Genomic DNA, 27,770 nt, shown 5'->3' with positions numbered 1-27,770 from the left:
ACAGGCTGAACCTGGAAGGGTGGCTGGTCCCTGGTTAGACGGAGCAGGGCAACCCAACGGGGCTCCTCTGGGAAAGGTTCCTTTCCAGTTTGGAAGCCTCAGCAGTGCAGCAGACAAGGGCAGCCCTCTCCTGACAGCTGGCATTTCTAAGGAAAGAGCAGCCGTCTTCCACAGGAAGAAGGCATGCAGCTTGGTTCCAGGCTTGCCCAGACTCCACCCCTTGGGTCTCTTCACTGGGCTGTTTCTGATTCGTATCTTTTGTGGTAAAACTATAATTGTAAGTAAGAGTGCTTTCCTGAGTTCTGTGAGTTGTTCTGGTGAATTATGGAACCTGAGGAGGGCTGTGGGAACCCCCAGATTTGTACCCAGTTGATCAGAAGGGCAGGACCCTGGGGACCTCACTCACAGCTGGTGTCTGAGGTAGGTGTCAGTCTAGTGGGGGACTGTGAGTCCCCCACTTAAACCTGAGCAGTCTGATACCAGCTTAGCTCAGGTAGTGCCAGGACTGAACTGCAGTATGTCTGCTGCTGTCAGAATAGCCCCATTTCTCTGCTGAACATCTCTGGGGTGAGCAGTAATACACCCAGGATCTCTTGGCTAAGTTCACCTGGAAACTGCCCTTTGAGCATCCAGTACAAATTAAATCTGTAAAGTGCTTTCCAATTGCTTTAAATCTCTGCTTAAATTCACATGAAAATGAGAAGTGGGGGCTTCCCACGCTGGGAGGATTGACTCTGAGGCCTCAGAAAAGTGTGGCTGTTAACTGTTTAAGGGAACCCAGAGTGAGAAGTGGGGCAACCCCAAGCCAGCAGGAAGAGGACGGAATCAGGGAGCGCGTGGATCCTCCTCTTCCAAGAGCAATGGCAAGTTCCTGCCGCCTCAGGAAAAGAGGCACTGCACGGCCGGCTGGGAGCTCCCGTCTGTGGTGACACGCAGCACCTTACCCCTCGGGGAAGGGACACGGTCCTTTTCTCCAACAGGCTCCTCCCTAGGACAGGCAGGAGAGACAGCAGAACCCCTAAAAGCCACGGAGGGAACAGGAGGCTCATGGAGGAGCTGAGAGAGCAGAAATCTCTGCGAGGCTTCTCTGCCAAGTCCCTTCTCAGGGCACCAGCCACGACCAGTGGCTTCACAGTGGCTTCCAGGGTAACGGCTAGGCAGGAGGAGAAAACGCCCAAGAAATGAGTAGCGTTTTGGGGACCACACAGGACAACCTTTTAGGTTTGGGGTCTTGGCCAGTGTCAGTATTTTCTCAGTTTTCTCACAGACCCAATAAAAGATGACATTATTGAGGTATTTACGGAGGTCATGTCGGACACACCACAGGGGCTGTGCCAGGCACAGATTTACACGGCAGCAATCAACAGGGGAGACGGGACACCCGCCTGCCTAAAGCCTGTAGGACTTCTGTGCTTGCAGCAACACTAAGCCCCTAAGACTACCCTGGCTAGTCCTCAACTCTGAGTCGGGTACTTATGCACCTCCATTTTATACAAGGGAAACAAGCTGACAGCTCCTTGCCCAGGGCAGAGCTGAGCAGGGCCAGGATGAGGAGGTTGGACCAGGAACTGAGTTCCTACGCCTCACGCTCCTCGGCATCTCTGGGTCATGCTGGGTTACAGGACTCTGCCAGGTCATCACTGCCACTGCTGTAGATGTCATGGAGCTCCAGGAATAGCTTCGCCTAAGCCAAGGAACCTTTTCCTTGGGATGGGCAAGAGGCAGAGTTTCCCCCTACTCGGGCAGTGCTTGACCCAACCTAGAAGGCCAGAAACTAGGAATTCAGGCAAAAGGCAGGCTTAGAAAATCAAGGATGGATGGGTTAAGACACCTGGGGTGTAGCACCCCAAACTGAGGCCTGGACTGAATGACAGTCTCATTATGGATTTGATGCAAAAGGGAATGAGTTCTTCCCATTCTTCCAGGTCAGTTATTTCATTTCTCAGAACAGAAGCCCTCCTCTTCCCTGCCTCAGAGCTTTCCCAAGACCACACATACTCTTTCCACGACTGATCGCCAGTGTGGCTCAGACTCTGAACCTGTCAACTTGGCCTCCCTACTTGCAGGCCTCCTCCTCGCCTCGGCCTCGGTCTGCGCCCTTCACTGCAGGCAAGTATCCGTGGCCAGTGTGTCCTGTCCCGGCCCCAATTTGGGTAAGACTGACCGCCGGGCCTCCACCCTGATCCGTGGCCCCGGGGGCTCCAGGGCGGGGCTCACCAGCCCGAAGGGGACCGACCACCCCTCAGAGTAGAGCCCCGGGCAATGCTGTCCGGCACCAGCAGCGGGAAAGGAGCCTCCACATTTTGGCCCCAGGGCCCTGAGACAGAGCTTCACCAAGGAGCCCCTCACCCACTGATGCCCTGTGTCACGTCGAGAAGTGGGGCGGGTCAAGGGGCCCCCACATCCACATTCCTCTCCGCCTGAAGGGCAGAGGCCTCTTCCTGACCCCACACCCCACCCTCAACAACTGCCCCAAGTGGAAGGTGCTGGAACCTGGATATGGAGAGCCCACCCACCGGGTCATTCTCAGGCTCACCACCAAGAGCTGCCGGACAGCTGGAGCCATCCCCTGACTGGGCATGGCCACTTGGGTGCGGCCAAGGGGAGCCCAAGAGGGGCCGCGCATTCAAGCAGCTCAGACAGGGCTGGGTGGGGAGGGGAAGGAGGCCCTCCCCTGAGGCCCCCCATCCTTCTGCGGCCCCCTGCATCCTCTGGGAGGGCCATCCTGCCCACATAGCTCTGTTCTCAAGGTCACACTGCCCCACTGCCCCTAGGACAGCTCTCAGATACCACCACAGCAATGCAGAGCTCTTTTCAGGGCAAAGATTCAGCTCTTTTGGCAGGATTTTATTAAAATTAAGCAAGCAAATCATTACTGAGCTTTTTCCTCTCTGCTCACAGCTCAGCAATATTCTCATAGTCTTCTGGCAGTTTAGGCCCACATGATTAAGCAGGGAGATGCATTTTCCCTCTTTCACCCAAATGAGGGTGAGAAAATTCATCCTGAGCACTTACTAGGAGGCTCCAGAAAGAAGCAATGGAAACGTTCTTACTGAACTTCTACTCAGCACCAGACAAGAAATTCTTAGTTTTCCTCATTAATCCTCATCGGGATCCAATAAGATGGTTCTTGTCTCCAAGGTCATGAGGCTGGGAAGCAGAGGTACTGACGTATAAACCCAGGTATGACGCCTAAGACCTCGCCTCGTGCAGGATGTGGCGCTGTTTTATGGAAAGGTCTGGGCAGCAGCAGAGCGGGAGGTCACAAAGGGCAGGGGTCCTGGGGTGGGGGTGCGGCTTGGCAGTCAGGAAGGCCACAAGGGGTGGGGAGTAGCCCGATGGGGAAATGGGGGTTTGGAGGAGAACAGGTATTTCAGGCAGAGGGCACAGCGTGAGCACTGAGGCAGGGAGACAAGAAGCTTGTGTGAGGCGGTGGGATGGGAGGCAACAAGCTAATCACAGTGAAGGAGGGCAGCAGCCTGGCCAGGAGCCCTGGGGACACACTGGGCCCTCCAGGTCCACTTCTGACCTTGGTCTCAGGGGAAACGGGGCCAAACCCGGTGTGGGAGGGATAGATAACCAACACTGTCCAAGGAAGCTCTGTACGGGCACTGGCTTAAACCCAGATCAGAAGCAAGCCCAGTGGGACAGGGCTAGATGGCCAAGCCTGTGGCCACACCGCAGAGCACAATTTCCTCCCAGGGATGGCAGGTGCTTCCGGAGGGTCTTATGCAGAGAGGCGGTGGGAAACATGTGCCAGATCATAATGCCCGTGATGGCTCACAAAAGACACCCCAGCCCACGTGCTCTCCTTACAGGGCACCTCTGTCACTCTCTCTGGGGGGAAGTTTGCGGGGCTATGGCTATGGCAGAAATGGCACTGTGTGTGACTCCAAAGGCAAGGTTAAAAAGGCAGCACAGCTTCTGTCTGGAGAGCTCCAGCCCCCTCACACTCTGGAAGCTAGCCCTCCAACCCAGCTGCCATGTTAGAGGAAGTTGAAGGCAGCCTACACGCAGGAGGACCACACGGAGACACCCACATGGCAAGAAATGGAGACCCTCCCCAGCCAGCAGACCTGTGGGTGGGCGAGCCCTCAGATGACTCAAGCCCAGCCTTGGAGCCATTAAAGTGGGACAGAGACACCGTTTCCCTGCTAGGACCTGCCCAAACTATAGATTCCTGAGCAAAGAATATAGCCTCATTGTCTTGAGCCACTAAATTTTGGAGTGGTTGCCAGGAGAAATATCAACAACCTCAGAGATGCAGATGATACCATTCTAATGGCAGAAAGTAAAGAGGAACTAAAGAGCCTCTTGATAAGGGTGAAAGAGGAAAGTGAAAAAGCTGGCTTGAAACTCAACATTCAAAAACGAGGATGATAGCATCGGTTCCATCAATTCATGTCAAATAGAAGGGGATAAAATGGAAGCAGTGACAGATTTTATTTTCTTGGCCTCCAAAATCACTGCAGATGGTGACTGCAGCCATGAAATTAAGACACTTGATCCTTCAAAGGAAAGCTATGACAAGCCTAAACATCGTATTAAAAAGTAGAGTATCACTCTGCCAACCAACGTCCGTATAGTCAATGCTATAGTCAAAGCTATAGCCAGCAGCACTCACCTGGATCTCAGCCATGGGGCGACTTACTCCCCCAGCCTCCCATGACCCCCACCCCCATCTTAGTGCAGGTCCCAGGTAAATGGATTTTTGTAACTTCAGATGGCTTCTAGGTAGCAGCAGAGGACGTGAGGCATCTCTACTCGCTCAAACACCCGCCGGGGGCTCACTCTGTGCTAGGCCCAGGCTGGGCACAGAATCCACAGTGGAAAGCAGATGACCCTCTGCTCTGCAGCAGCAGCCCAGCTGAGCTGACGGAGCAAGATTCAGGTGCAAACACCCAAGATGGCAGGCAACTTGAGACAGGGCTACTGAGAGGCCAAAAAAAAAAAAAAAGACAAGGTCACTGTCTGCTGGGGAATTGCAGAGGTGTCCTGTAGGAAGCTGCAACAAACCTAGACTGTGTATTAAAAAGCAGAGACATTACTTTGCCAACAAAGGTCCATATGGTCAAAGCTATGGATTTTCCAGTAGTCATATATAGATGTGAGAGTTGGACCATAAAGAAGGCTGAGCACCAAAGAACTGATGCATTCAAACTCTGGTGCTGGAGAAGACTCTTGAGAGTCCCTTGGACTGCAAGGAGATCAAACCAGTCAATTCTAAAGGAAATCAACACTGAATATTCATTGGAAAAACTAATGTTGAAGCTGAAGCTTTAATACTTTGGCCGCCTGATGCAAAGAGCCAACTCAGTGGAAAAAAACCCTGATGCTGGGAAAGACTGAAGGCAAAAGAAGAAGGGGGCAGCAGAGGATGAGATGGTTAGACAGCATCACCGACTCAATGAACATGAGTGTGAGCAAACTCCAGGAGACAGTGAAGGACAAGGGAAGCCTGGTGCACTGCAGTGTATGGAATGGGCAAGAGTCGGACATGACTTAGTGACTCAACAAGAATAAAATGAGTAAAAGTGCTATGAACATGTGTACCCACATTTTTTTTTATGGATCTATGTTTTCATTTCTCTTGGGGAAAAACCGAGAAGTAAAAATTGCTAGATCAAAGGGTTTGTGTATGTGTATCTTCATAAGAAACTATTAATACCTGTTTCCAAAGTTGAAATGGAAGCAGAAAAACCCAGTAATTACTTCTTATATACAGTGCAAGTAACATTAACCATAAAAGAAAAGACCCTGATGCTGGGAGAGATTGAAGGCAGGAAGAGAAGGAGACAACAGAGGATGGATGGTTGGATGGTATCACCGACTCAATGGACATGAGTAAGCTCCAGGAGATAGTGAAGGACAGGGAAGCCTACAGTCCATGGGGTCGCTGAGTCAGACATGACTGAGTAATTGAACATCCACCTGCAGGAGGTGGCACTTGGGCTGGATCTTGACGGGTGGAGACAAGACATCAGGGGAGTGACATACCCAGGGGAGTGACCAGATGGGGACATGAGGCTAAGGCGTCCTCTGCACACAGCTGTCCCTTACCCACATCTCATCACTGCTACCACCTGAAGCCAAAGACTCCCAGGACTTTGGGGTCAGTGCCCATGAGAGTTCCTGGGTGCAACTGGCACCCGGGTCATGGGCTGACACCTGAGTAGGCTGTGAACCCTCAGACCCCAATGCAACATTGTCTCCCTCCATGAAGGACTCCTCTCTGCCCTGCCATCTTTACAGCAGGTGTGGGTGAAGGTGGATGGAGGTAGAGAGATTTCCAGGAGGGCCAGGAATGGGGCAAAATGTGAGACAGAGCACAAGAAATTAGCTGGAGACTTGATGGAGGGTCTGCCAAGGCCTGGCAGCATATGCCCCACCTGAAGAGTCTCCCCCTCACTAAGCCATGCCCGAAACTTGCCCCAAAATCTGTTCTCTGTGGCATGCTCATGTTTACCACCCACACCAGTGTACGTGTGCCACTGAATGGTCGGTGGGTCCCGTCTGGTCCTCCTTGGGGTCAGAGGGCTGGGCCCGGGGTGGGAGGTGGGGAAGCTGTGTCAGGGCTCACTGCCATCTCCAGGCTGCTGTGGCGGGCTGCCCTCCTCTTAGTCGCCTGTGATTTTAGAGAAGGGAAAGTGTCGCTGCATCCTTGGCCTAGAGCCCCTATCAGCCAGCCCCGGTAGCAGAAATGTCCACAGCTGTCACAAAGGTCTGTCACTCGGAGCTAAACAGGCAAATCTGACTCCCCAAGGATCAGGCCAAGCAACCCACTCCTACGATGGGCCTTGGTGACTCAGATCTCCCATCCACTCAGTTTCTAGAACATAGATGGGAGATGCTGGGAAGGGCTGCCCACCAAGGGGTCCAGTCCTCGTCCTGATGCTGGGAAGGTGGCCAGGCCCTCCCTGTTTAGTGTCCCTGCTCTGCAGGGCCTGGGAAGAGGGTTCCACCATTCCCCTGCACACCCTATCCACAAAGTCCCCCATTACTGCCTGATCATGGGGTACACAGCCCCCAGGCCCTGTGGTGACAAGAACAACAGCTGGAGACATGAGCTTCATCTGTGGGATTCTTGTTTCCTTTTGTTTTGTTTTCACAACCAGAAAACTCAGCCCCACCCTCCTGCAAGGTGGACAAGCATGCGGGCCCAGGGGCCAGGCTCCCACTGCACACGCCCTGCCACCCTGTACTCAGAAACGTTGCTGCAGAATAGGGCTCTGCCAGCTCCTACCTGAGCCCTGAGGGGCCAGCTGGCTCACCGTAGGCTAAATGAGGAAACACGTGAAAATTCCATTTCAAACCATCCCCCAAAGGACTCAAACTGTAATTAAGAAGTATGCAAAGCTCTTCATTGGACACTTTAATTAAGTGTGTTAATTCCCTCTGCCAGAGGATGCTCAGTCACCTGGGCTTCACTGGGGGATCCAGGGAAGACAGAACAGAGGAGGGAGGAGGGAAGAAGAAGCCAAAGAAGGGGTTGCAAGACAGTGTGTGTGTGTGGGGTGGGGGCCCTGGGCTGGCCCAGGCCCTTTCTCCTGCTCCAATCAGGAGCCTGGCCCATCCCTGACGCTCTTGCTTCCTCACTGTCCTCCACCTGTCCCTATCTGCTCTGTCTGAGCCCAGGACACCAGGAAAGTCTGTCCTGGATCAGGGGCAGTAGGGTGTTGTTCACTCTGTTCCCCCCCCCCCCCCCCCACAATGTATATCTCAGCTTCGCCACTTAAGGAGCTAACAGGTCATTATTCCAATGAGGTCAGGTTAGGTAGTCTTTAAGGGCTGCTTCCACTTTGACAATGCTTACCAAGCTGAAATGCAGCTGGATAAAGGGACCAAGGGAGGGGCTCATTTCCTGCTATGAGTATGAGTGGAGTCCCTCTGACCCTCGGTTCTTACTGACCTTCCAACATTTCACGCCCACTCCCACCTGCATCAACCTGGGGCCCTGAGAGCACAGAAGGGCCTGTGCTCCGCTGTCTGCTCTGGTGGAAGAAGAGAGGATCGAGGGGCCCAGGGAGGGTGCGCCGGGCCGGGAGCTGTGCACAGGAGTGCTTGCACTCATCTGCACTAACCCTCTCCTCTTTCTCCCCACAAAATGGTGAATTTTGAAGCTATCAGTGCTTAAAATAATACCAGGATATAATAGCTACCTATCAATAACAATAGTGAATGGCTGCCCAATCCCTTTGAATGCCCCTACTACCCTGGGGAGGTCTAACGCCATCCTCCCCAATGCAGCAGTCTCTCTTGCAGCTCTGTTGGAAGCATCTGACTTAGGCTTCTCCCACTAGATACTCACGGGAGACTCACCAGAAATGAATCTAGTGAGGTGTGGGATGTCCCTGGATTCTGCATGCAGGGGCGGCCATGACGTGGGTTTCAGCATCAGTCTTTGCCAGTTCTCTCACATGGACTGTCTCTCCCCCTGGACCAGTCCTGGTATGACTCAGGCTGCTGCTCCAAGCCTGGTCCTCGGAGCCTCCCAGAGACTCTGAGCTCCCTAGTCATTGCTCTGATACATTGACTGTCTGCCTGAATCAACGGGAGAGTGAGAATAGATTTTTCTTATTTGCAACTAAGAACTTTGAGAGCGATATAAGACAAGGGACAAATAAACTAAAAAGAGAAGGCGGGAGAAAAAAAGTTTGTTCATAGACATACACCTTAAAACATATTAAGTCAGACTCAATCATTAAAGTCAGACTAAGGTATTGCCCAAGACTCCTGACAGTCAAAAGAGTCAAGCAAAAAAAAGTGAACAGGACCAACTGTAGAGTTCACAGTATTCATAAGATAAAACCAAACTACTCATTTAATAGTGAGTTTTCAATAAGAGCTGAATAGCAGAAAGTTCTTGCAAAGAGTCTGGAGTACAGAAATCATGCAGCAAATTTACATGTTTATGTAATTAATTATAAAACATTGCAGATGAAAATCAAGGATGCTAACCAGACCAGACAACAGCACTGCCCAAGCCAATGTTCTCACTCATAGGCCTAGACCAGTGTCCGCTACAAATAAATGATTAAATGAAAAGCCAAAGACCAAAGGATGTTAGCTTCCAGTCAACATTGTGTAAAAAGGATCAGATTTGTCTTCTCACTGGAAACAACCAAAATAAAGACAAAACATAATAAGAAAAGACAGTACATCAAGCAATAAAGGTCAATAAACCCTGAGGGATATGAAACAAATGAGGTGAGCCCCCTAATTGCTTCAGATTGTCGCTTTGAGAAAATTTCAGGCCATGGGACAGACAGCAGGGAGACGGAGCTAAGAGTCCAGGGAAAACAAGGCAGCTGAAGTTCACAAGAGAAGACGGAGGTACAGAGAGGGTGAGGGAACACCAGAGGTCTGCAAAGTGACTCCCTTAAGTCTTTGGCTAAGGATTGATCAGCAAAGATGTACAAAAAAAAACTGCTCAAGACTTGGGAAAGAACCACCCAAATGGATTAAAAAGGAAACACTGCCTGGCATCCACACAGGCATGGGATAGCACCTGCTCCTACCAGCCGGAGTGAAAAGATTCCTCACTCATGGGACATTGGAGGCAAGAACTCAGAAGGGCTGTGACTCAACAATGGGAGATAATTAGCCCCAGACTGAGCACCACTCCAGTCCCAGCTAACAAATCCTAAGAATATCTATAGAAATACAAAAACTGTACAATACACAACATGACAAGATTCACAATATCTAGCATCTAATAAAAAATTACTAGGCATGAAAAGAAGCAATAGATCCTTAACAACGAGGGAAAAAATCTATTGAAACTGACACAAATATTAGAATTAGCAAAAAATTACTAAAAAAAAAAAAACTAATATGACTGCATTTCATATGTTCAAAAAGTTAAACAGAGAGATTTCCCTTGTGGTCCAGTGGTTAAGATCCACCTTGCAATGCAGGACACACAGGTTCAATCCCTGGTGGGGAAACTCAGATCTCACATGCCACAGAACAATTAAGCTCACATGCCACAACTACTAGGCCTACATGCCACAACTAGAGAGTCTATGCATCTCAATGAAAGACCCCATGATGCAATGAACACCCCACATGCTGCAACCAAGGCCCAATGCAGCCAAATAAACATTCTTTTAAAAAGTTAAACAGAGATATAGCAGATACTTAAAAAGACACAATTCATCCTCCTAGTGTAAAAACTATAATGTGGGAGATGGAAAATACGTTAGACTGGATTAGCAACGGACTAATCCCAGATTAACTGCAGAAGAAAAGATTAATGAACTTGAAGACATATTAATATCTAAAATAAAATGCAGAGTAAAAAAAAAAGAAATAAATTATTGGAGTACCAGTGAGCTATGGGATGACATCAAGTAGACTAACATACACGTAATTGGAGTCCTTGAAAGATCTGAAGAAAGTTTTACTGAAAATACTCTGAATTTGAGAGAAAATATAAACCCATAGATCCAAAAAGTTCAATAACTCCCAAGCAAAGGAAACATAAAAGAAACCAAAGTTACATCATAATCAAACTGCACTAAGTTAGTGATACCACAAAATCATAAGAAGAGCCAGGGGAAAATGACACATTAAACATAGAGAAACAAATATAAGGAAGACAGCAACTTTTCCTCAGAAACAATGCCAGCAATATCTGTAAAGTACGGAAAGAAAAACGCATTAATCTAGAATTCTGTAGCTTTAAGACATATACAATCTAGCATCTTTCAAAAACAAGAATGAAATAAAAAAACTTTTTCAAATATTCAAAAGCTGATAGAATTAATCACCAGAAGATTCTCACAACAAGGAATGTTACAGGTGGTCTTCCAGGAGAAAGTGAAATGACACTAAATAGAAATGTGGATCCACATAAAGGAATGGCAAACACAGGGAATGGTCACTACATGGCTAAATATGTAAAATTTCTTTCATATCATTTAGATATCTTTAAGAGACACTTGACTGTTTAAACAAAAATAAGAAAGTTATCGGATCACAGATCTAAGAGAACACTGAAGAAAAATCTTTGTTACCTTGTCAGAAGCCATGCAAACCAGAAGAAAATCAAATGATACATATGAAGGACTGAAAGAAAAATACTGTCATCACAGCATTCTATATCCAGCAAAAATCTTTCAAAAACGGAAGTGCAATAAAAAAGTCAGGTGCCAAGACTATTTCTAGCTAGCAGACCTACAACACAAAAAAGGAAGTCCTTGGGACGGAAGAAGCAGGACACCAACACATTCACACACCACAGAAGGTTAGTACACTCACTGACAGGCCTAGATTTTAATCCTGGCTCTGCCACTGTGTGCTCTTGAGTTAGTCACTCTCCTCTCTGAGGCTCAGAGTCCTTATCTGTCCAATGGGAGAAGAAATGCCTACCTCATAGAAGTGCCATGAATACCATGAGAGGAGTAAAAAGTTGTCATTCTGGGTAAAAGGCATATGGAAAGTCTTCATAATATTCCTACAACTTTCTATAAGCCTAAAAGTATTTTGCCATAATTTTAAATAAAATTTTATTTTAAATAAAACTTTAAATAAAATTTAAATTTTAAATAAAATTTTATTTAAAGTAAAATGTTAATAAAAAGTTAAAGGAAAAAATAAGATGATTTTTTAAAATTATGCACACATATACATATAGCACATAAGACTATATGTCTCTCAGATTCTGAACACATTCAGGAAATGGCTTGCTCTGATTAAACACTCTGGTCAATATAAAAATTTCCTAAGGAAGTAGAATATAAGCGTACTTGGCATCAACAGTCTTCACAGAGAACCAGGACCTAGCTGGGAATTGCTGTGAGCCCTTCTAAGCACAGACCGGAGAAGGAGCAAGCCTTGACAGGCCAGCTTGGTGAGCAGAACCCGGCATATCCACACAGGCACATGCTCACCAAGACGCATGCAATACACACACACACACATGAACACACTCAACCCAGCAGGCACCAGAAGCCCTGGTGTGTGAAGAAACTCTCTAGTCCTCCTGTTGTCTGAGCTGTGAAACAGAAGTCATCAGGATTTCTTAAAAACTACCTGAGATCTGAGCACATAGTGATCAGCCCACCCACTGTCTGGACCCTCTCTACCTCAGAGAACCACCTCAAACACTCCTGTCAGCTTCAAAGGTGCTGAATCTCCCCTCCATGTCCCCAAAGCACCAGCACCAGCGAGCTTTGAGTGCTAGCTACCCTCCATCCCCAGCTAGAACAGGAGCTCTGCCCATAGCACACACAGTTGCCCCCTGGCCTGGCTTCCCTGGACAGCCAGACCCCAGGTCTGGGCAGAATGGGCAGAATGTGCTCCATTCCAATCCGCTTGAGGCTCAGCCCAACTCCACACAAACCCTACACTGGCCATCATGTCACATGTCTGAGAACTGCATAGGTGCTATGGAGAATTCATCCACAGTGAGGATATGCACATTTGAGAGCAGGAAGCAGCATACACTGAATTCCCACCACCAGCTGATCTTTGGACAAGGCTGATGTTAATGCAATTTGGTAGTTTATTTAACTGAGAACTCTTGGCCCATCCATGGCACGGAGGTTTGCAAAGTAATATTATAAGTACATACTCACATTTACACTTTTCTTCCTCAGGCAAATTGTTGGTGGCATTGCTGTTAAAAGCCTCATTCTAGGGAGAGGAGAGTGGGGGTGGTGACAGAGAGGGTAGACAGAGTGCAGAGAGCCACGGCTTTTGTTTCCCAGATTATCAGCTGAGGTCCAGAGGGGCCTTGTGACAATGGACCGACAGCCTCCATGCATGGAGGCCTGGTCATGAGACCAAGCTCCCTCGGGCAGGTGGAAGGGGGCCTCAAGGTCACAGGCTGCTGGAGACAGGGCATGCTTCTGAGGAACCCTGGGCTGGCTGATTAGGAGTGCTGACTCCAAGGCTTCCCCATGCACAGGAGCTGCTCCCAGCACTTGTGTGGGCCCAACGCCCCTCCCTGGCCCTGCACCCCCCCCCGCCCCCAAACACACAGTCTGCTCACTCCAGGCACCTTGCTGCTTTGCCACAGAAGAAACAGGCAAAATCCCAGGCCACTGCATGTTCAGGGGGCTGGTGAGGCAAGAGTGGACATGGAGACCTCCCCACTCAATCAAGGGAAAGAAGACCCCTCCTGCCTTCAGGATGGGCTCAAGGGCACCTGCTCAGGCTTCACACAGGGAGTAAGGACAGACCTGCAGGTGAAATTTAGAGACAAGGACCTTTGTTTCTGGGGTGGAAGAGGCATTCTATATCTCTGTGTCCCGAGGCCTGACAATGAGCACAGGAACACTCAGCAGGCAAGGAAGATTCTGTGTCTCTAGCCCTGTGGACCAGAAATGACTGCTGGCTAGACACTGGGGTGCTTGCAGGGCCAGGCTTGGGGAACAAGGAACTGGGTGGCTATCCAGGTCTCCTCCTGGACTTGGATGCCTGGGTGCCAGATAAAAACGTAGCCAGCCTCACCTGCCTCCATCCCGCAAGCCCCAAAGCAGCACCACAGAGAGTGGGAGCCATCGAGGACCTTGGAATTAAACTTGACTGAGCCTCTCGCCAAGCTGACCAGATGTGAGCTCAGAAAAGAGGCGCCACTTGCCCAGGATCACGCAGCACAAGGGTCACAGTCAGAGAGTAATTCTCCTGGTGCATAGCCCAGAGCTCCGCCTCTGAGCCCATCAGGCTTACCGAAGTGTGCCTAGGTCAGGAAGGTCCTGCCTCTTGAAGCCCCAGGAGAAACACAACATGGGAGAAGCAGCAGAGATTAAACTGCAGTAAGGCCCTGAAGCCTGGCTTCTAGAAGGACGACAGATCAGAGTGGCTTCAGAATACCAAATCATGGCAAGAAGGCACCTAGAGATCACCTGATCCGGTGCTTCACATAACAGGAAAAATCAGAGACCCAGGGAGCAGGAGGGTTTGGTCAATGTTGCACGAAGGAAGAGCAGTAGCAGAGCAAGAACCAGGGTCCAAATCTTGGGCTACCCCAGTGTCTGCTTTGGGGGGCTCCAGCCAGCTGCTTAGCCAGGGGCAGGTCACAGCCCCTCCTGGAAGCTCCAATTCCTTGTCTGCAGAAGAAGAGCATCTCTAAGGTGTGTCCTCCCTGGAAACATTTTCACCCCATCTGTATTAGTTATCTGTTGCTGTGTAACAACCCCACGAAGTGGATCAAAACAACATATATTTATTAAATCACACGCTCCTGGGGCAGGAGTCTGGGCACAGCTTTTCTGGATCCTCTGGTTGGAGTCTCACAAGGTTACAATCACAGTATTGACTGGGCTATGTTTCTTTCTGGAGCTTGGGTCCTCTTCAAGACTCCCATCTATGGTGGTTGACAGAATTCAGTTCCTCGTGGCTAGAAGACCGAGTCTCCATTTGTTTGGGGAGCTCTGACCAGGGTCTGTTTTTCCTCTAGAGGAACAGCCACAGTTCCTTTCCATATGACCCCTCACTACCCTCTCCCCACACGGAAGCTCACTCCTTCAAGGCCAGCAGAGGAGTCTTTTAGAGCTACAATCATGGGAGTGACAGCTGTCATCCCTGCCATATTACATTGGCTAGAAGCAAGTGTTGGGTTCCACCTGATTCAAGGGGAGAGGACTACACAAGGGTGACTCATTTAGGGTCACCTTAGATCATTATCTGCCAAACCATCTCACATTCCTAAAAGATGCCCCCTCTACTCTCGACTTAGCCTCCGCCTCCTCTCCTGCAGCGGCGTCAATGGCCGGGCACCTGCAACAGATCCTCACAGGTCTCTCTCTTAGAGGCTAGGGCTACCTCACCATACACTTCCCACACAGCACTGCCAGCCCTCCGGCTGAGGTGGACAGACGAGCAGACACTGCTGTCTGGACTAGAACTCTGGTTTAGATGACCCTTTAGCTGCACGATGGAGGAACACAAGGAGCTGAGCTGTTCTGGCCCAGCCTCTGAAGTTCTGCCCTCTTCCGACGCAGGGGGGAGACAACAGGGTGGGTGGGCTAGGTGTGTGACATGCATGCCACACTCTGATGTGGGCAGCAGCCTGCAGTGCTCCGGCTGGATGTGGGGGAGTGATGGATTAGAATCAGGGGAGGATTTCCGGATGCTGGTGCTGCACGTAGGATCTGTTAATATCCCAAAATAAGTGGCTGCTCTGAGAATGGCTTTTTTATTTCCCCAAAAAGAAACCCTTCTCAGAGGTGCTCTTAACACAAAGAGGAACAGAACCAGACAATCACGTGGATCCAAGGCTTGACCCCACTTGCAGCTGCCCAGTCTGGGAACTGCGGTGCCCTAGTGGGGAAGAGACACCTGCACTTGTGGAGGGAGAGATAAAACTGGGTATGTTCAAGGAAGCCTGGAGTCGCAGCGCTGGTGCAGTGAGCTGACAAACGCCTCCCTCATCCCCCGGGACAATGTGGGAGCCCTTCTCCCCACTCCTGCTCTGCCTGGTGAGGGGTCGTCAGCCTCCTCACAGCAGCGGGTCCCGACCTCTCACCTCATCCTCCACCTGAATACAGAATGAGTCCCATCACTCCTGTACCCAACAGGAATCAGTGTCTCCACGGGCTCCTTTGATTCTCTTTGGTCAGCACCACTGCCTGGAGCCCACACCAGCCGAGCTTCCCCAAGGCTGCAGCGTGAGGCGGCCAGAAGCCCCGTGACGGTGGCGCTCCGGCATGTGGGTCCGGTGGGGGGCCTCCCCTCAGTGCCTCCATGGCCTTCTCTTTCTGGCACCCCTGATGCTCCCATTTTCCTCCCCTGCCCAGCCCCCACCCCTTCACTGGATGGGGAAATACCGAAGAAGCACGTGTTCTGAATGCTTCACTTGATTCTCTCCATCTGTATGATGTCTGTTCCCTGCTCACCAACACGGTCAGCACAGAACATTTTCTCTACCTCTCTCTCTGTTGCCCCCTCCCTCAGAGGGACCTGTCCCTTGTGTGGAGGTCACACTTGCAGTCCTGCAGTCCCAAGCCATGGATGTGTCTCCTGGTCCTGCCTCTGCCCAGGGGAGGAGGCCAAAGTGGGTAGGGAGCAGGGTTTTGCAAAGGTCAAAGCTGGGCTGAGCTGCTTGCTGCCAACTTCCAGGCTGGTTTTCCCTGGGTCAGCAACCTGGGCAGGGGTGACACCGCTGGTGAGCACCAGTTGAGGGCACAGGTCTCCCTATTCACTCTGACCTCACAGATGGTGAATGTGGCCCTGCCCAGGGAAACGTGCAGTGACCACTGACAACTCCTAACTAGGATATTCTCCCGACACCAGCTACACTGACAAAGGAATACCCAGGTGGGGCTCAATAACCTCCAGGGCCAGAAGGCAGGAGGGGCAGGGAGCAGAGGTTACCAGGGCTTTGGAGGGTGGTATTTCAGGCCTTGAGAAGAGACTGTGAGACCATGACTTGGCCTGTGGGTGGGGGCTGGGTTCAGGACGGCAGGACCTTTCCTCCATGCTGGCTCCCTGGCTTTTTGTGCAGCCCACTCAAGACCGGGTTTCTGTTTCCCAGGTGGGGAGGGAGGCTCTTCTCCACACAGGCCTCCCTCCAGCCCTCAGGGATCCCTGGGCTTGCTGGGGAGCTGGAAGCCACAGAGAAGAACAAGGGGAATCCATGGAAGAAAGCAAAAAAGGGAGTCAGGTGTCTGCTGGAAGGGAAGCCCAGCAAGGGAGGCAGTAACAGAAGGCTACAAGAGGGCTGGGGCGTGCCCACACTCAGCAGCAGCTTCTCACCAGGTGGTGAATTCTGCCCTGAGCAGGATGGAGAGAGTCTGGAAGGGCAGCCAGCAGTCCAGGAGCACCCAGGGGAAGCAGGGGCCAAAGGATTGAGGAGCTTAAGGCAGCCAGTTTGGGTCCATCTGAGGACAATGTGCTCTTGCTGAGAAGGACAAAGCGCCCTCCTCCCCATCCTTTAACTGTTTCTGAGTCCTCACTCAACAGAGAAACAATGATACATCCCCAGCAGAGCTGAACTTGAGGCCTGGAAGGAAGCTCAAGTTGATACCTATCACAAGCCCTTCTCTAAATTCCATCCTCTGAATGTTCCCAGTGGCCTGGTTCAAGACACCTGCATCTCCTGCTTGCAACCAGATCATATCTTTGTCTTTTAACCTGTAAACACACCCTTCCTTGGTTGAAGCCCCACAGTGTGTTCTGGCTACCTGCAGGCAAGGCCCAGACCCTGGCATGTGGCCTGACCCTGCTTCCCCAGGGAGAACTCCTCCCACCACGTTCCCCCAACCACAGCAGAGCCCAGCCACATGAAGGACACCCAATTCTCTGGAAGACCCACGCCCATCACAGCCCTTGGCCTTGGCAGAGCCCGGCCCTCTCATGGAGAGCCAGGAGGCTCATGATGCCTCCCCTCACCTGCCAGTGAATTCCTGCTCACTGTATACCACCTCTCCCAGGAAGCCTTCCCTGACTCCCCAGCAGACCACACCCACAGGATTGCCTGTGTGCTTAATATTCCCATCAACACTGGCTGAGGCTTACAACCCACTCACCTTGGGTCAAGCACTATTCCACTCACAGGACAGAACCTCTCACCTGCAGTCCCTGGGCTGTGTCCTTAGGGAAGGACAGTAGCCGTGAAGCTGAGATGCTTAGCCTGTGAGCAATTGTGGGGCCAGGGGGTTCAGGGTGAGCTTGCCTGGCTCCCTGCCAGGCTGGGAAGCACGGAAAACACCACCTTGGGGTTTTCAGGGCCCTTGGGGTCCTTCTGAGCTTGGCGGTAGCGGCTTGTCGGTCCTACACGCTGTATAAATGCCTCCGCCTCTCAGGGCCTCACTTCCCTCCTCTATAAAATGGGATGGGCAGCTCTACCTGTCAGATCAGGGATGCGTGCCCTGCAGCTCACTACACAAAGAGAGTCTATCAGTGACTCTCCAAGCTTTGAACCCTTACTTCTCTCCCCCTCACACATCAACCAGGGGGGATCACCATTACTACCTCATTAACAAAATGACTTCCTCTGGAGCATTCAGCATTATGTATTATTGCAGCCAATACATCATGAAAGTCATGAAAACCCTACTGTCTTGGGAAGGGAAATGAGCACAGGGGGTCCTGTTATATCCCAACACCCAGACAGAAAGGGCTGGGTTGGGGTGGAAGCCCAGGGCTTGAAAGGACAGCACTGGTGATGGGGCTGGAACAGGAGCCAGGACTGGGTCAATAAGCCTGACTGGTCTGTGGTGGACACCGCATACCCCTTTTGGCTCTGGGCCTTTCCCAGTCATCCCTGCTTACCACTTGCCCACCTGCCTGCAGAAGGAAGTGTCTTGGAGTAGGAGTACCTGGGAGCTGTCCTCATCAGGGGTCTTCTGTATGGAATAAATGCCTGCCGGCAGGAAGGGCAAAACAGCTCCATCCCTGTTGCCTGGCAACCTGAGCCAAACACATTAGCATCAGGGATGAACCATAGCAGCCTGAGGGCACAGCAGGGAGGGCTGGGCCCAGGTGGGTGGGCCTAGAATGCCGGCCAAGAGAAGAGGTGGCAGACTGGAGTGGACCCTGCACTGGAGCCCAGCGCAGCTGCACGGGAGACAGCTGGCAGAGGCCCTGACCCCGTGCCTTCATCCCTGCAGCCCCTCCGAACTGTGCTGTGTCCAGGCTGGGAGTGTTACTGGCTTGGCATCCTTCTCTAAGCTGGCGCTGAATAAAGAACCATTTAGAGCTCCACTGGCCCCAGTGATCACCAGGTCTTCTAGCCTCCAGGGGCATATTGTGAAAGTCCGAGATGGGCTGAGGCTAATCCAACCACATGGCCAGCTGATGGCAGGCTCCGGACAGAATCAGGGTCTCCGGGGCCCTGATATCTCCAGGCCTATGCGGGAGGAGGAAGCCAGAGGAAGGGTTACACCCAGAGCTAGTGGGAACCAGCTTCTCAGAGTGACTGGTTCTTCCCTCCTGTGTAAGTTCTCAGCTAGAACTTGGGGAATAGTCTTCCTCCACGGCAGTAGGCTGACTTAGAGGACTTTAGTGACAACATCCCTATCAGCTCCCTTTAAACCATCCCAGATAAGCAGCTTACACTTATGAGAATAGAGGGCCTGCTATGCAATCCCAGCTCCATCAGACTCCCTCAAGGAGACCTGCTTCCTTCCGAGAGCCCGCTGCCCTCCTCCCCGCAGTCTGGGGGAATCAAAGGCCGCCACCCCCACCCCACCCCGCCCCGGCCACGCTGTGTTTGCCAGCTCCACCTCAGCAAAGAGCCTGGCACGTGATTCCCCAAGAGGCATTTACTGTGGACCCCGTTTCCACACAACCTCAGTGTTCTTCTGTCTCCCCGCCCGCCTCAAGCCTGGGCCTGCCTTTGAGCCACAAGGCCCGGCAGTTCAGGGTTTCTCGATGGTGACCTGGGTTTGGATTTCCAGCCTGCCACATAAGCAGGGAGTCGCTGACCAGCTCTCAGAGACTCTGCAAAGCAGTATGAACCCCACGTCTGCGGCTCCCTTTGTGGAGCCTTGAGCACACTGGGTTTTCCCAAATGCCACTTGGGTTAACTGGGGGAGGGCCCAGGAACCCAGGAGGGTCAACTCCATCTTCTCAGGAAGGACTGGCTAGGTCTGGACACCACCCCCGCCTTCCTCTCCAAGCCTCTAGAATAATGGATCCTTCCCCAGCAAAGTGACCAGGCCACTCCCCGGCTGAGGATCCTCTGCCAGTTCCCCACCACCCTTGGGTGAAAGTCCCAGCTCCTGGCCAAGTCAGTCTCTGTGACTTGCCCTCACCGCATCTCCAGCCACAGGGGAAACCAAGTGAGTCTGTGACCCCAATACTGGAAACCTCTTGCTCCAGGGAAACCCCGTGAAGGCAACAAGCCCCATCCCAGCTGCCCAGGCCCTGGAGGAAAGCTGAGGTCTCCGGCACAGAACGCACCCAAAGAAAGTCTCCTTCTTCACCTGTCCACTGCCCTCAGCTCCTGCTGGGGCTCCGGGCTGCCATGCTTTCCAAGCATTTTATAGAGGTAACCTTTACTTTAAAGGCTCCATTCTGCCCTCATGGGTGAGGAATAATCTGCTTTCTCCTGCACCTGGGTCTGTCCTTTGATTATGTCACCCCCTAGGAAAGACTGCTACCCGGTCCAGGACATGTGGTTGAGTCACCTGGGCTCCCACCAGACTTGTTACCAAGAGACCAAAATAAACATGCCTTTCTACTAAAAATAAATCATTTTACTAAAATAATAATGTATTCATGGTAGTGAAAGTTTACTTTTCAAAAAAGATCTCACATAGTTCAGGGCCAAAGTTACCAAAATAATAAAGGGAATTGGAAATGTCAAGTTCGGTATTAGAAGCTCTCTTAGGAGTCCTCAGGCATTAGGCACCTTCATTCTTCCCTGCCCTGTTCCAGGAAGCAGAGACTGGCTTTCTCATCCTCACAGTCCCCTCAGGGCTTAAGTGCCTAGCCCAGCCTATGGCCTGATTTCCTGGCAGCCGGTCTTTCGGGATCTAACAAAAGCTGGCCATCTCAGGGTGCATCGGGTACTTCTCCCTGGCAACCTCCGCCATCTTCTCTGTTGTGAGAAATAGAAAATGATGACAGACACACAGACAGTTGAAGAAATGCCCAGTACAGCAGTCCACTCCCGATGTTTATGAATTCTGCAGTTCAACCTAACCTTTCCTCACCTTCTGCAACGCGGCTGTCCATCTGTTTCTCTAAATTATTTACACTGAGACAGACAGCCCTGCACAGTCAATGGCTCATTCATTCCGCAACAGTGGAAGACACGGTGGGGAGGAGAGGGACACTCCGCAGCCTGGATGGGACACGGATGGTACCACCCTCAGGCCTGCCCTGGGTGAGCTTGCAATGTCAAAGTAACACATAAGGATAACTATTCATGGGCTAATTTTAGGGATGCAATAAGTAACAAAAGGACAATGAGGTTGTTATATTTTAATGGTATTCATTATAATTTGGAGGCGACAAATGATAACGATAATCAGACCATGTAATCATTGTTACACCTGCACCACCAAAACCATTTCTCACAGTTTCTTGTTTCTCTTCTGGCTGGTTCTTGAGCATTTATCATCAGCACTGAGGATACCCCTTTTTTTCTTATGCCAGAAAGAAGAAAGAAAGCACTAAGTTGTGTCTGACTCTTGCAACCCTATGAACTGTAGCCCGCCAGGCTCCTCTGTCCATGGGATTCTCTAGGCAAGAATATTGGAGTGGGTTGCCATTTCCTTCTCCAGGGAATCTTCCTGACCCAGGAATCGAACCCAGGTCTCCAGCATGGCTGGCAGGTTCTTTACCAACTGAGCTACACAGGAAGCTTTGCTTTTTATGCTGAGTACAGGTTAACTCTTGTCTTGGTGTCTGTCTGTGTGTGTCTGACCTCATATACCCAGTTGTGTAATAAAATAAAGCAAAGGTCCTGGGTCTGTATCCAACATCCAAGGTTCCCTCTCTTACCTAGCCACTAAGGCAGGGAGGAAACCTGGGAAGAGAAAAAACAAGACCATGAAGCTGAGGCACAGAGTCGCCTGGTGACTCAAACCAGATATCACAGAAAACTGGATGTGTCCCTTCTGCCCCATCTCTGGGGGCCTTGCTGCTCTCACAGTTCTTCAGAGATGCTGGTAGGGATGGGGGTGCCCTAAGAAACTCAGGCTCCAAAAGATGAAGGGTGAGTTGAGCACAACCAAGGATAAATGAGCCAATCCTCTATGAAAGATTCAAGTGCTGCAGATAAAAATCCTCTGGCTTGACAAAGCGGCAGGTGTCCGGAGGAAGAAGCTTATTTCAAAGCTGTCTTGACTCCTTTCACATTCAATGTACTGATGGGCCATCAGCAAATCCTACACAGCAAAGATCTGTCATCATTTTCACATGAGATATTGAATAAGTACAAACCTCTTGCAGTTGGACAGGTGGGAAAGGTGACTAGACCTTAGGTGCTGAAATTTGCTCTTAAGGGGCTTAAAATTTAGGTAGGGTTTTCGGACCTAAAAAAAGTTAGTAAACATTTTAAAATCCAAAATAATCAACACAACAGAGGTCTCGGGGCAGCATATGATTGTTTTTAAAAATGTTCAGAAAAAGCAAAGCTCTGCCACGGCAAGTGCCCAGCTAGACTGGGCACAGCAGGGCCAGGGGGTCTGGGAGAAGCAAACCTCTGGGGTAGGCACAGTCCACCAGGCCAGTGGCGGGCATCCGGGGTGGCTGTGGCAGTGAGCGTGGTGGGAAGGCAGGGGTCCAGGGTGGGCCCGGCTATGGGCAGGGAGGGAGCCCTGCCAGCAGTGAGGACTGGGATGAAAGTGGACGGACAGCCCCTTCCTTCTCAGCATTAGCAAGCCAGACACCTGAGGGTCACCTTCAGCGTCCTGCTCCCCACCTCACACACTTCTACAAGGTGGGGAGAAGAATAAACAAAGCTTCCTAGAGAGGATGGGCCCCTTGTGAGAGCTACTCCCTGCGCTCAGCCCAGCACGCTGCCTGTAGAAGCGTCTCCTCCTCTTCTCCTCTGAAGCCTTTGGAAAGCACCGCGGTCACCTGTCCCCCGAAGGTGGGCAGGACACCCTGCTACGTGCTTCCACAGCAGCTGTTCCTCCCTCGTCACAGCTCTCGCAGACCTTTACTGGAATTATACCCGCAGACATCTGCACTCCCCAGTGGACTATAAGCTCCATGAGGCAGGGATCCACTCAAAGATCTGACTGAATGAATAAATGGATGCTGGGAGAAGGAAGCAAGGGGTGGGTGGAGGAGGGAGAGAGGGATGGTTGAGCAAATGACTAAACAACAATGCTGCCTGCAGGGTCACTGTGTGGCACGAGTCCAGGGACATCACTCACACTGTGTCCCGTGCGTGGATGGCACCTCCAGCAGCACCACTGCCAGAGGCAATGGGGGGCACCTAGTCAGAGGGGGCAGCTGGCCTGCTGGCTTCAGCCTGGGGAAGTAGACCAAACTTGGGTCCACCCATCTTCCTGCTTTGGCTGGAGGAGTCTCAGGGAAGGCAGATAAGGAGAGGCCAGCGTGCAGCAGATACAGCACACTTCCTCCTCCAGGCCACATACACTTGGAGAAGCCCTGCATTAAGCCAGAGACCCCATCGAACGCCAGCAGAACTCAGAAGCAGGGCTGCGTCCCTGAGGTAAGCTCCTTCCTCAGATATCTGCTCAGGCCTCCCTTCTCTGGATGCCACCAAGTGCCCAAGTCAGGACTGGTGTGCATCACCCCCTCTCCCCAACCACTGCCAGTGGCATGAGAGCAAAGCCAGCAGGCTGAGAGAGCCGTCCGAGCCCCAGGAGGATTGCTCAGCCTCCCCACTGCAAGGAAACCCTTCATCCTGGGTCTACAACACTCTGCACAATCCCTTCCCCTGCCAGGCTGACACTGGCCAGCCCTGTATTCCACAATCCAGGGCAAGCAATCATTCTGTGCCTGGAGGGGGTGCTCTCTCATAGACTAGAGGTATTTTCTCTAGATTGGCTCCTCAAGATGTCCCAACCAAACCTGGTCCCCGGTTTATCTCTGAAGGCCCCATGCCCCTGGTATTATCTGGTTCAAGGCACCCTCCTCATCACTGGGCTCCAGGGTGGGCACTCCTCTCTGGGACCCAACTGTCCTTGCGTACTGGCCTAGAGAGATGCCACCATGATGGCAGGTACAGGAAACAAGAGAAGGTTATAGCCCTCTACTTCCTTCCCCTGGCCCGTTTCCAGGAGGCTCAGCTTATACAGGCCAGCCCATTGCTGTTCTAGAAGTCTCCACTGTGCTCAGCAGACCTGAGATCCCCATGTACAGAAGGGGAGGGACCTCCAACATCACACAGGGAGGGAGACCCAGGGTGGAGGTGATGGCCAGAATTCAGCGGCTCCCTCCACCACACAGGCTGTGGAGGATGTGGGCACAAAGGACCAACATGTGTAAAAGTGCACGCAGGCAAGATGGAAGTCATGGTTGTGGTGGTGATTTCTCTGTTTCACCAGGTTCAGGGATGCACATGTCCTCTGCATAACTCGGGGACCCCAAAGCTCTAAAATTGAAGGTAAATAACGCACTAAAGACATAAATTGGGAGGAGTCTTCAGGGCCCTAGAGCTCCCTGCCAGAAGGAACCAGTGTGGCTAATGTTAGTGCCTTTTCCCCTAAAGACCATGTTCAAAGGGCCCAGAAACCATGATGCCAAACAACTGGCCTGGCATCCCCACCAGGTCACCCAACTCAGCCACAATCCTGGCCAGAGTTTGGTAACCACCACCTCCTAAGAGTAAAGATTCCCAATTCTTGGCTTTCCCAAGTCAAGGTCACCTCATTTCCCAATGGCATGTTAGTGACTGGGAATAGGAGACATGAGTTCCAGTCCCAGAAGTGTTAACAACTCACAATAGACCTCTGGGTCCACACCCCACCCTGGGGTTCGAACTCCCCTTATAAACATGCTGAAGAGGTGGGGGCTCACTCTCTGAGGCCTTCAGCTCTTGTTTCTGTGATTTTAGGTGCAAAGGGGGTTTGTAGAGCTCAGCAGGGGCCTCAGCCCATCAGAGGTTCCGAGGGAGCCCAGAGTTTTCACTCAAACACACCAGATGCATTCTCCTCAGCAAACCCCTGGTCCTTGACTGAAGCATATTCAGACTTGGAATAAAAACGTGTTTACTGACAAACTCTCAGGGTCCAGCCCTTTGAGAGACACTGGGAAACATGAAGGGGTAAGAGAACGATCCTCAGGCAACCATCTTACAGAGACAGAAAGAAGCTAAGGCTCAGGGAGGCTTCGAAATCTCCTCAAGGGAACACAGCTAAGAATTCAACTCCCAGGGCTCTAGCACTGGTAAGACTAGCACTGTAATGTGAAGACCAACCCCTCTACCCCCAAATCCCTTTAGGCACAAGAAAAAGTTAGTTTTGTGAAACTGGAATCTACTAAGATCAGAAACTCAAGAGTCCAGGACACAGGGCTGGCTGGCTGAGCTCATCTTGTTCAGAAATGCCTAGCTTGGCCCTAAAACACACGTCAGAGCTTGGCCACCTTCTGACACCCTTCTCTGAGCCAGCCCTCCATCCCAGGTAATGAGCAGCGGCAGGCAGGCGACTGTCATGTGACCTCCACAACCAATATGTACACACGCATCACAGCAGCGCTGTTCCTGGGGCTCACCAGGTCCTCCCAAGGTTGTGTGTGTTGCGGCCCCTTGTACAGACAGGCACTAAACCGGGTGAACTGGACCGGTCTGTAGAGCTAGAGTTGGTGGTCCTGCCTCCAGAGACAGCCTTCTCCCAGAGCAGGTCAAGGCCCAGCCTGTCTCCCCGCAGCCTCTAGTGAGAGGCCTCTGCAGGGATGCTCGGAGAACCACTCCTTCCTACAAGTGTCAGAGGCTCCATGCTCTTCAGTCTGGTCTTCCCTCCTCAGGACTAACCTGGCTTTCAGAGATGCTTTCCCCGGGGAGCTACCAGACAGCAGGAAAGCCGTTTGTCTCCCCGTCTCCCTGGCCCCTGGCCCGTTGCCACGGTGGCCTCCCCTCCCCCAAGAAGGGCGGTGAGCTGGGAGGTGGGGGTGGGAAGAATCCGCCGAGAACGCTCTTGGGAGGGGTGCTGGGAAGCCAGGCAGGGCGTGTCGCCTGGTCCTTTCTCTGCCCAGGGCCGGGCTTCACGGCTCTTGGTGCAAGGCGCCCAGGTACCATCCCCCAAATCTGCCCTGCACTGGGGAACCCCTGCTGTCATCGCTCAGACCCCTGAGCCTCAAAGCGGCTAACACACAGCAGCGAAGGGCAGCGGGTCTAGAACCTTCTGTGCCCAGTCGGACGTAAGCCAGGGGAGGTAGGCGCCCTGTTCCCCCACGATCTGCACCTGCTCTTTTCAGAGGAGACAGATGTCGGTCTTCTCCCCGCGGCCGTCTGCCCCAGGGCCTGGACGTGTCCGCAATTACGGTTCCCGTCAGGGGCCCCAGGGAGCCCCTCCGGTGCCGCGGTTTGGGGAGCGGCCAGACGACAGTGCCGTCTCGTTCTCTAAAGAGGTGCACGCGCCCTCCCTGCGACCCTCATCGGCGCCCCGCCACCTGCGCGGTCGCCCGCAGCCGGTGCCGCAGTGCGAGCGAGCCAGCGAGCCCGGAGCCTTCACGCCCGCGGCCGGCGCCGCCGAGCGAGCCGCCGCCCTCCAGCCTCCCCGCCGCGCTGCACCTGCACCGCACCCCGAGCCCCCACCCCAGATCCCACCCTCGCCCCCACCTCTGGCCCCAGCGCCTCGTCTGCCCTTACCCTTGGAGCCTCCCCTGCCGGCCCCTCCGAGCCGGCCCCGACCTCCCCATCCCCGACCTCCCCATCCCCAAACCTCTCCCCTACCCGGGCACCGAGGGGCCTTTTCGAGCCGAGGTCGGGGTCCCAGTGGGGTGGATGATTTGGCGGCGGGGGTGGGCTCGACTCCAAACCCAGGGAATAAGCGGGGTACTTACCGCTCTGCTCCCCCAGGAAGACCAACTTGAATTTTCTCAGTGGGTTCCCAAAATCTCCCCCTGCGGACATGGTGCTGGCAGCTGGGGCCGGGAGAGGAGGAGGAGGAGAAGCGAAGGAGCAGGGAGGGGAGAGGAGGAGGGCGAGGGGAGGCGGCCGGCGGTGCGGGAGCCGGAGGGGGAAGGGCTGGCTGCGCGCGTCCCTGACTCCCCAGCTGCGTCCCGGCCCCGGCCTGCGGCTGCGTGTCCGGCGGCGGAGGAGGAGGAGAAAGATAAGGAGGAGGAGGAGGAAGGATGGGCTGGGCGGCCGCAGGCGGCGCTTGATGCGGCGCGCTCTGGACGCCCGAGGCGCGGCGCGGACTGCGAGGATCGGGCGGAGCGGGGCTCAGGGCCGGCGCGCGGGGCGGAGGAGCGCTCTCCCGAGCCGCACCAGTCAGCCCCCTCCCGCCTTGCTTCTCCGCCCGCGCCTGCGCTCTGCGCGCTCCCTAGCCTCTGATGTCATGCGGGGCCCGCGGCGCTGCGGGGCTGAGGGGCGTCAGTCCACCCACCCGGAGCCCGCACTCGGGCGGGAGAGGGTAGCCCCGCCGTGCCTCCAAGAGGCTACCGGATCGGACCCTCTCTCATTGCCCCTCTGCGTCTGTCTTCCCCACTCCACCTCTCTTTTGAATGCAGAAAATGACGTGAAATTGTCAAGGGATATTTGTTTCTGGTCTTCAAATCTAGATGTTACCCCTTCCTTCTCCCCCTGCGACACTGATACACACTCAGCCCAGCCATCCGAGGAGGGAAAAGGAAAGAAGTCGGGGCGGGGGGTCGGCGAGCCCGGGTGTGGTGAACCGTGTGGGCGCAGACCGGCTCTACTGTCCTCTTGTGCGTGTGTCTGGCCCTCCCTCCCATCTTCTCCCCAGATCCCTCCCCTTGGGCGCCTCTGTAGAGTCATAGTTGTCCCCACCACCCACCCGCAGACATGCCCGACTGGAAAGGAGCACTGATAAAAGGAGCACCCTACTTCAACCGCTCCTAAGCATCACTTTATCCTAAACCTGCTGCCCCGTGGGAGAGAAGAGGAACGAGGCCCTGAATGTCAGCTCCTCCATCTCCAGGATGAATCCCTGGATCCCTGGGCCCTGGAATCTCTGGGCTGACAACGCCACTCCTTGCCCTGGCAATTAGGTGTATCTGGACAGTGAGCTCCCAGAGGACAGGAGGGAGACCGCCCATTTGCCTCAGCATTCACCTGACCCGTTAAGGCACACAGATAATTTGTGAGTGGGTGAGAACAAGGAGCTGGTGCCAGGTGTTAGGAGCTCTCCCAACCGGGTCCTAGCATTCTGGTAATTGAGATTTCCCCAAGCTGCTTCTGCTATTCTGCTACCAGGAGGGCTGTTCTT

At 52.7% G+C, this 27,770-nt stretch overlaps 1 protein-coding gene across 1 annotated transcript in view; it reads right to left on the bottom strand.

The window, feature by feature from the left end:
* Window positions 1–26,586, bottom strand: part of RAB6B (RAB6B, member RAS oncogene family) — a 53,457-nt gene extending 26,871 nt beyond the window's left edge. The window contains exon 1 of the mRNA XM_065943054.1: window positions 26,383–26,586. Coding sequence (XP_065799126.1) covers window positions 26,383–26,452 — 70 coding nt within the window. The 5' untranslated portion in view covers window positions 26,453–26,586. The remainder of the gene's footprint in view (window positions 1–26,382) is intronic.
* Window positions 26,587–27,770: the final 1,184 nt, after the last annotated feature.

This window comes from Muntiacus reevesi, chromosome 8, assembly GCF_963930625.1.
Source record: "Muntiacus reevesi chromosome 8, mMunRee1.1, whole genome shotgun sequence".
Lineage (NCBI taxonomy): Eukaryota > Metazoa > Chordata > Mammalia > Artiodactyla > Cervidae > Muntiacus > Muntiacus reevesi.
This window is presented reverse-complemented; position numbering and strand designations above follow the sequence as displayed.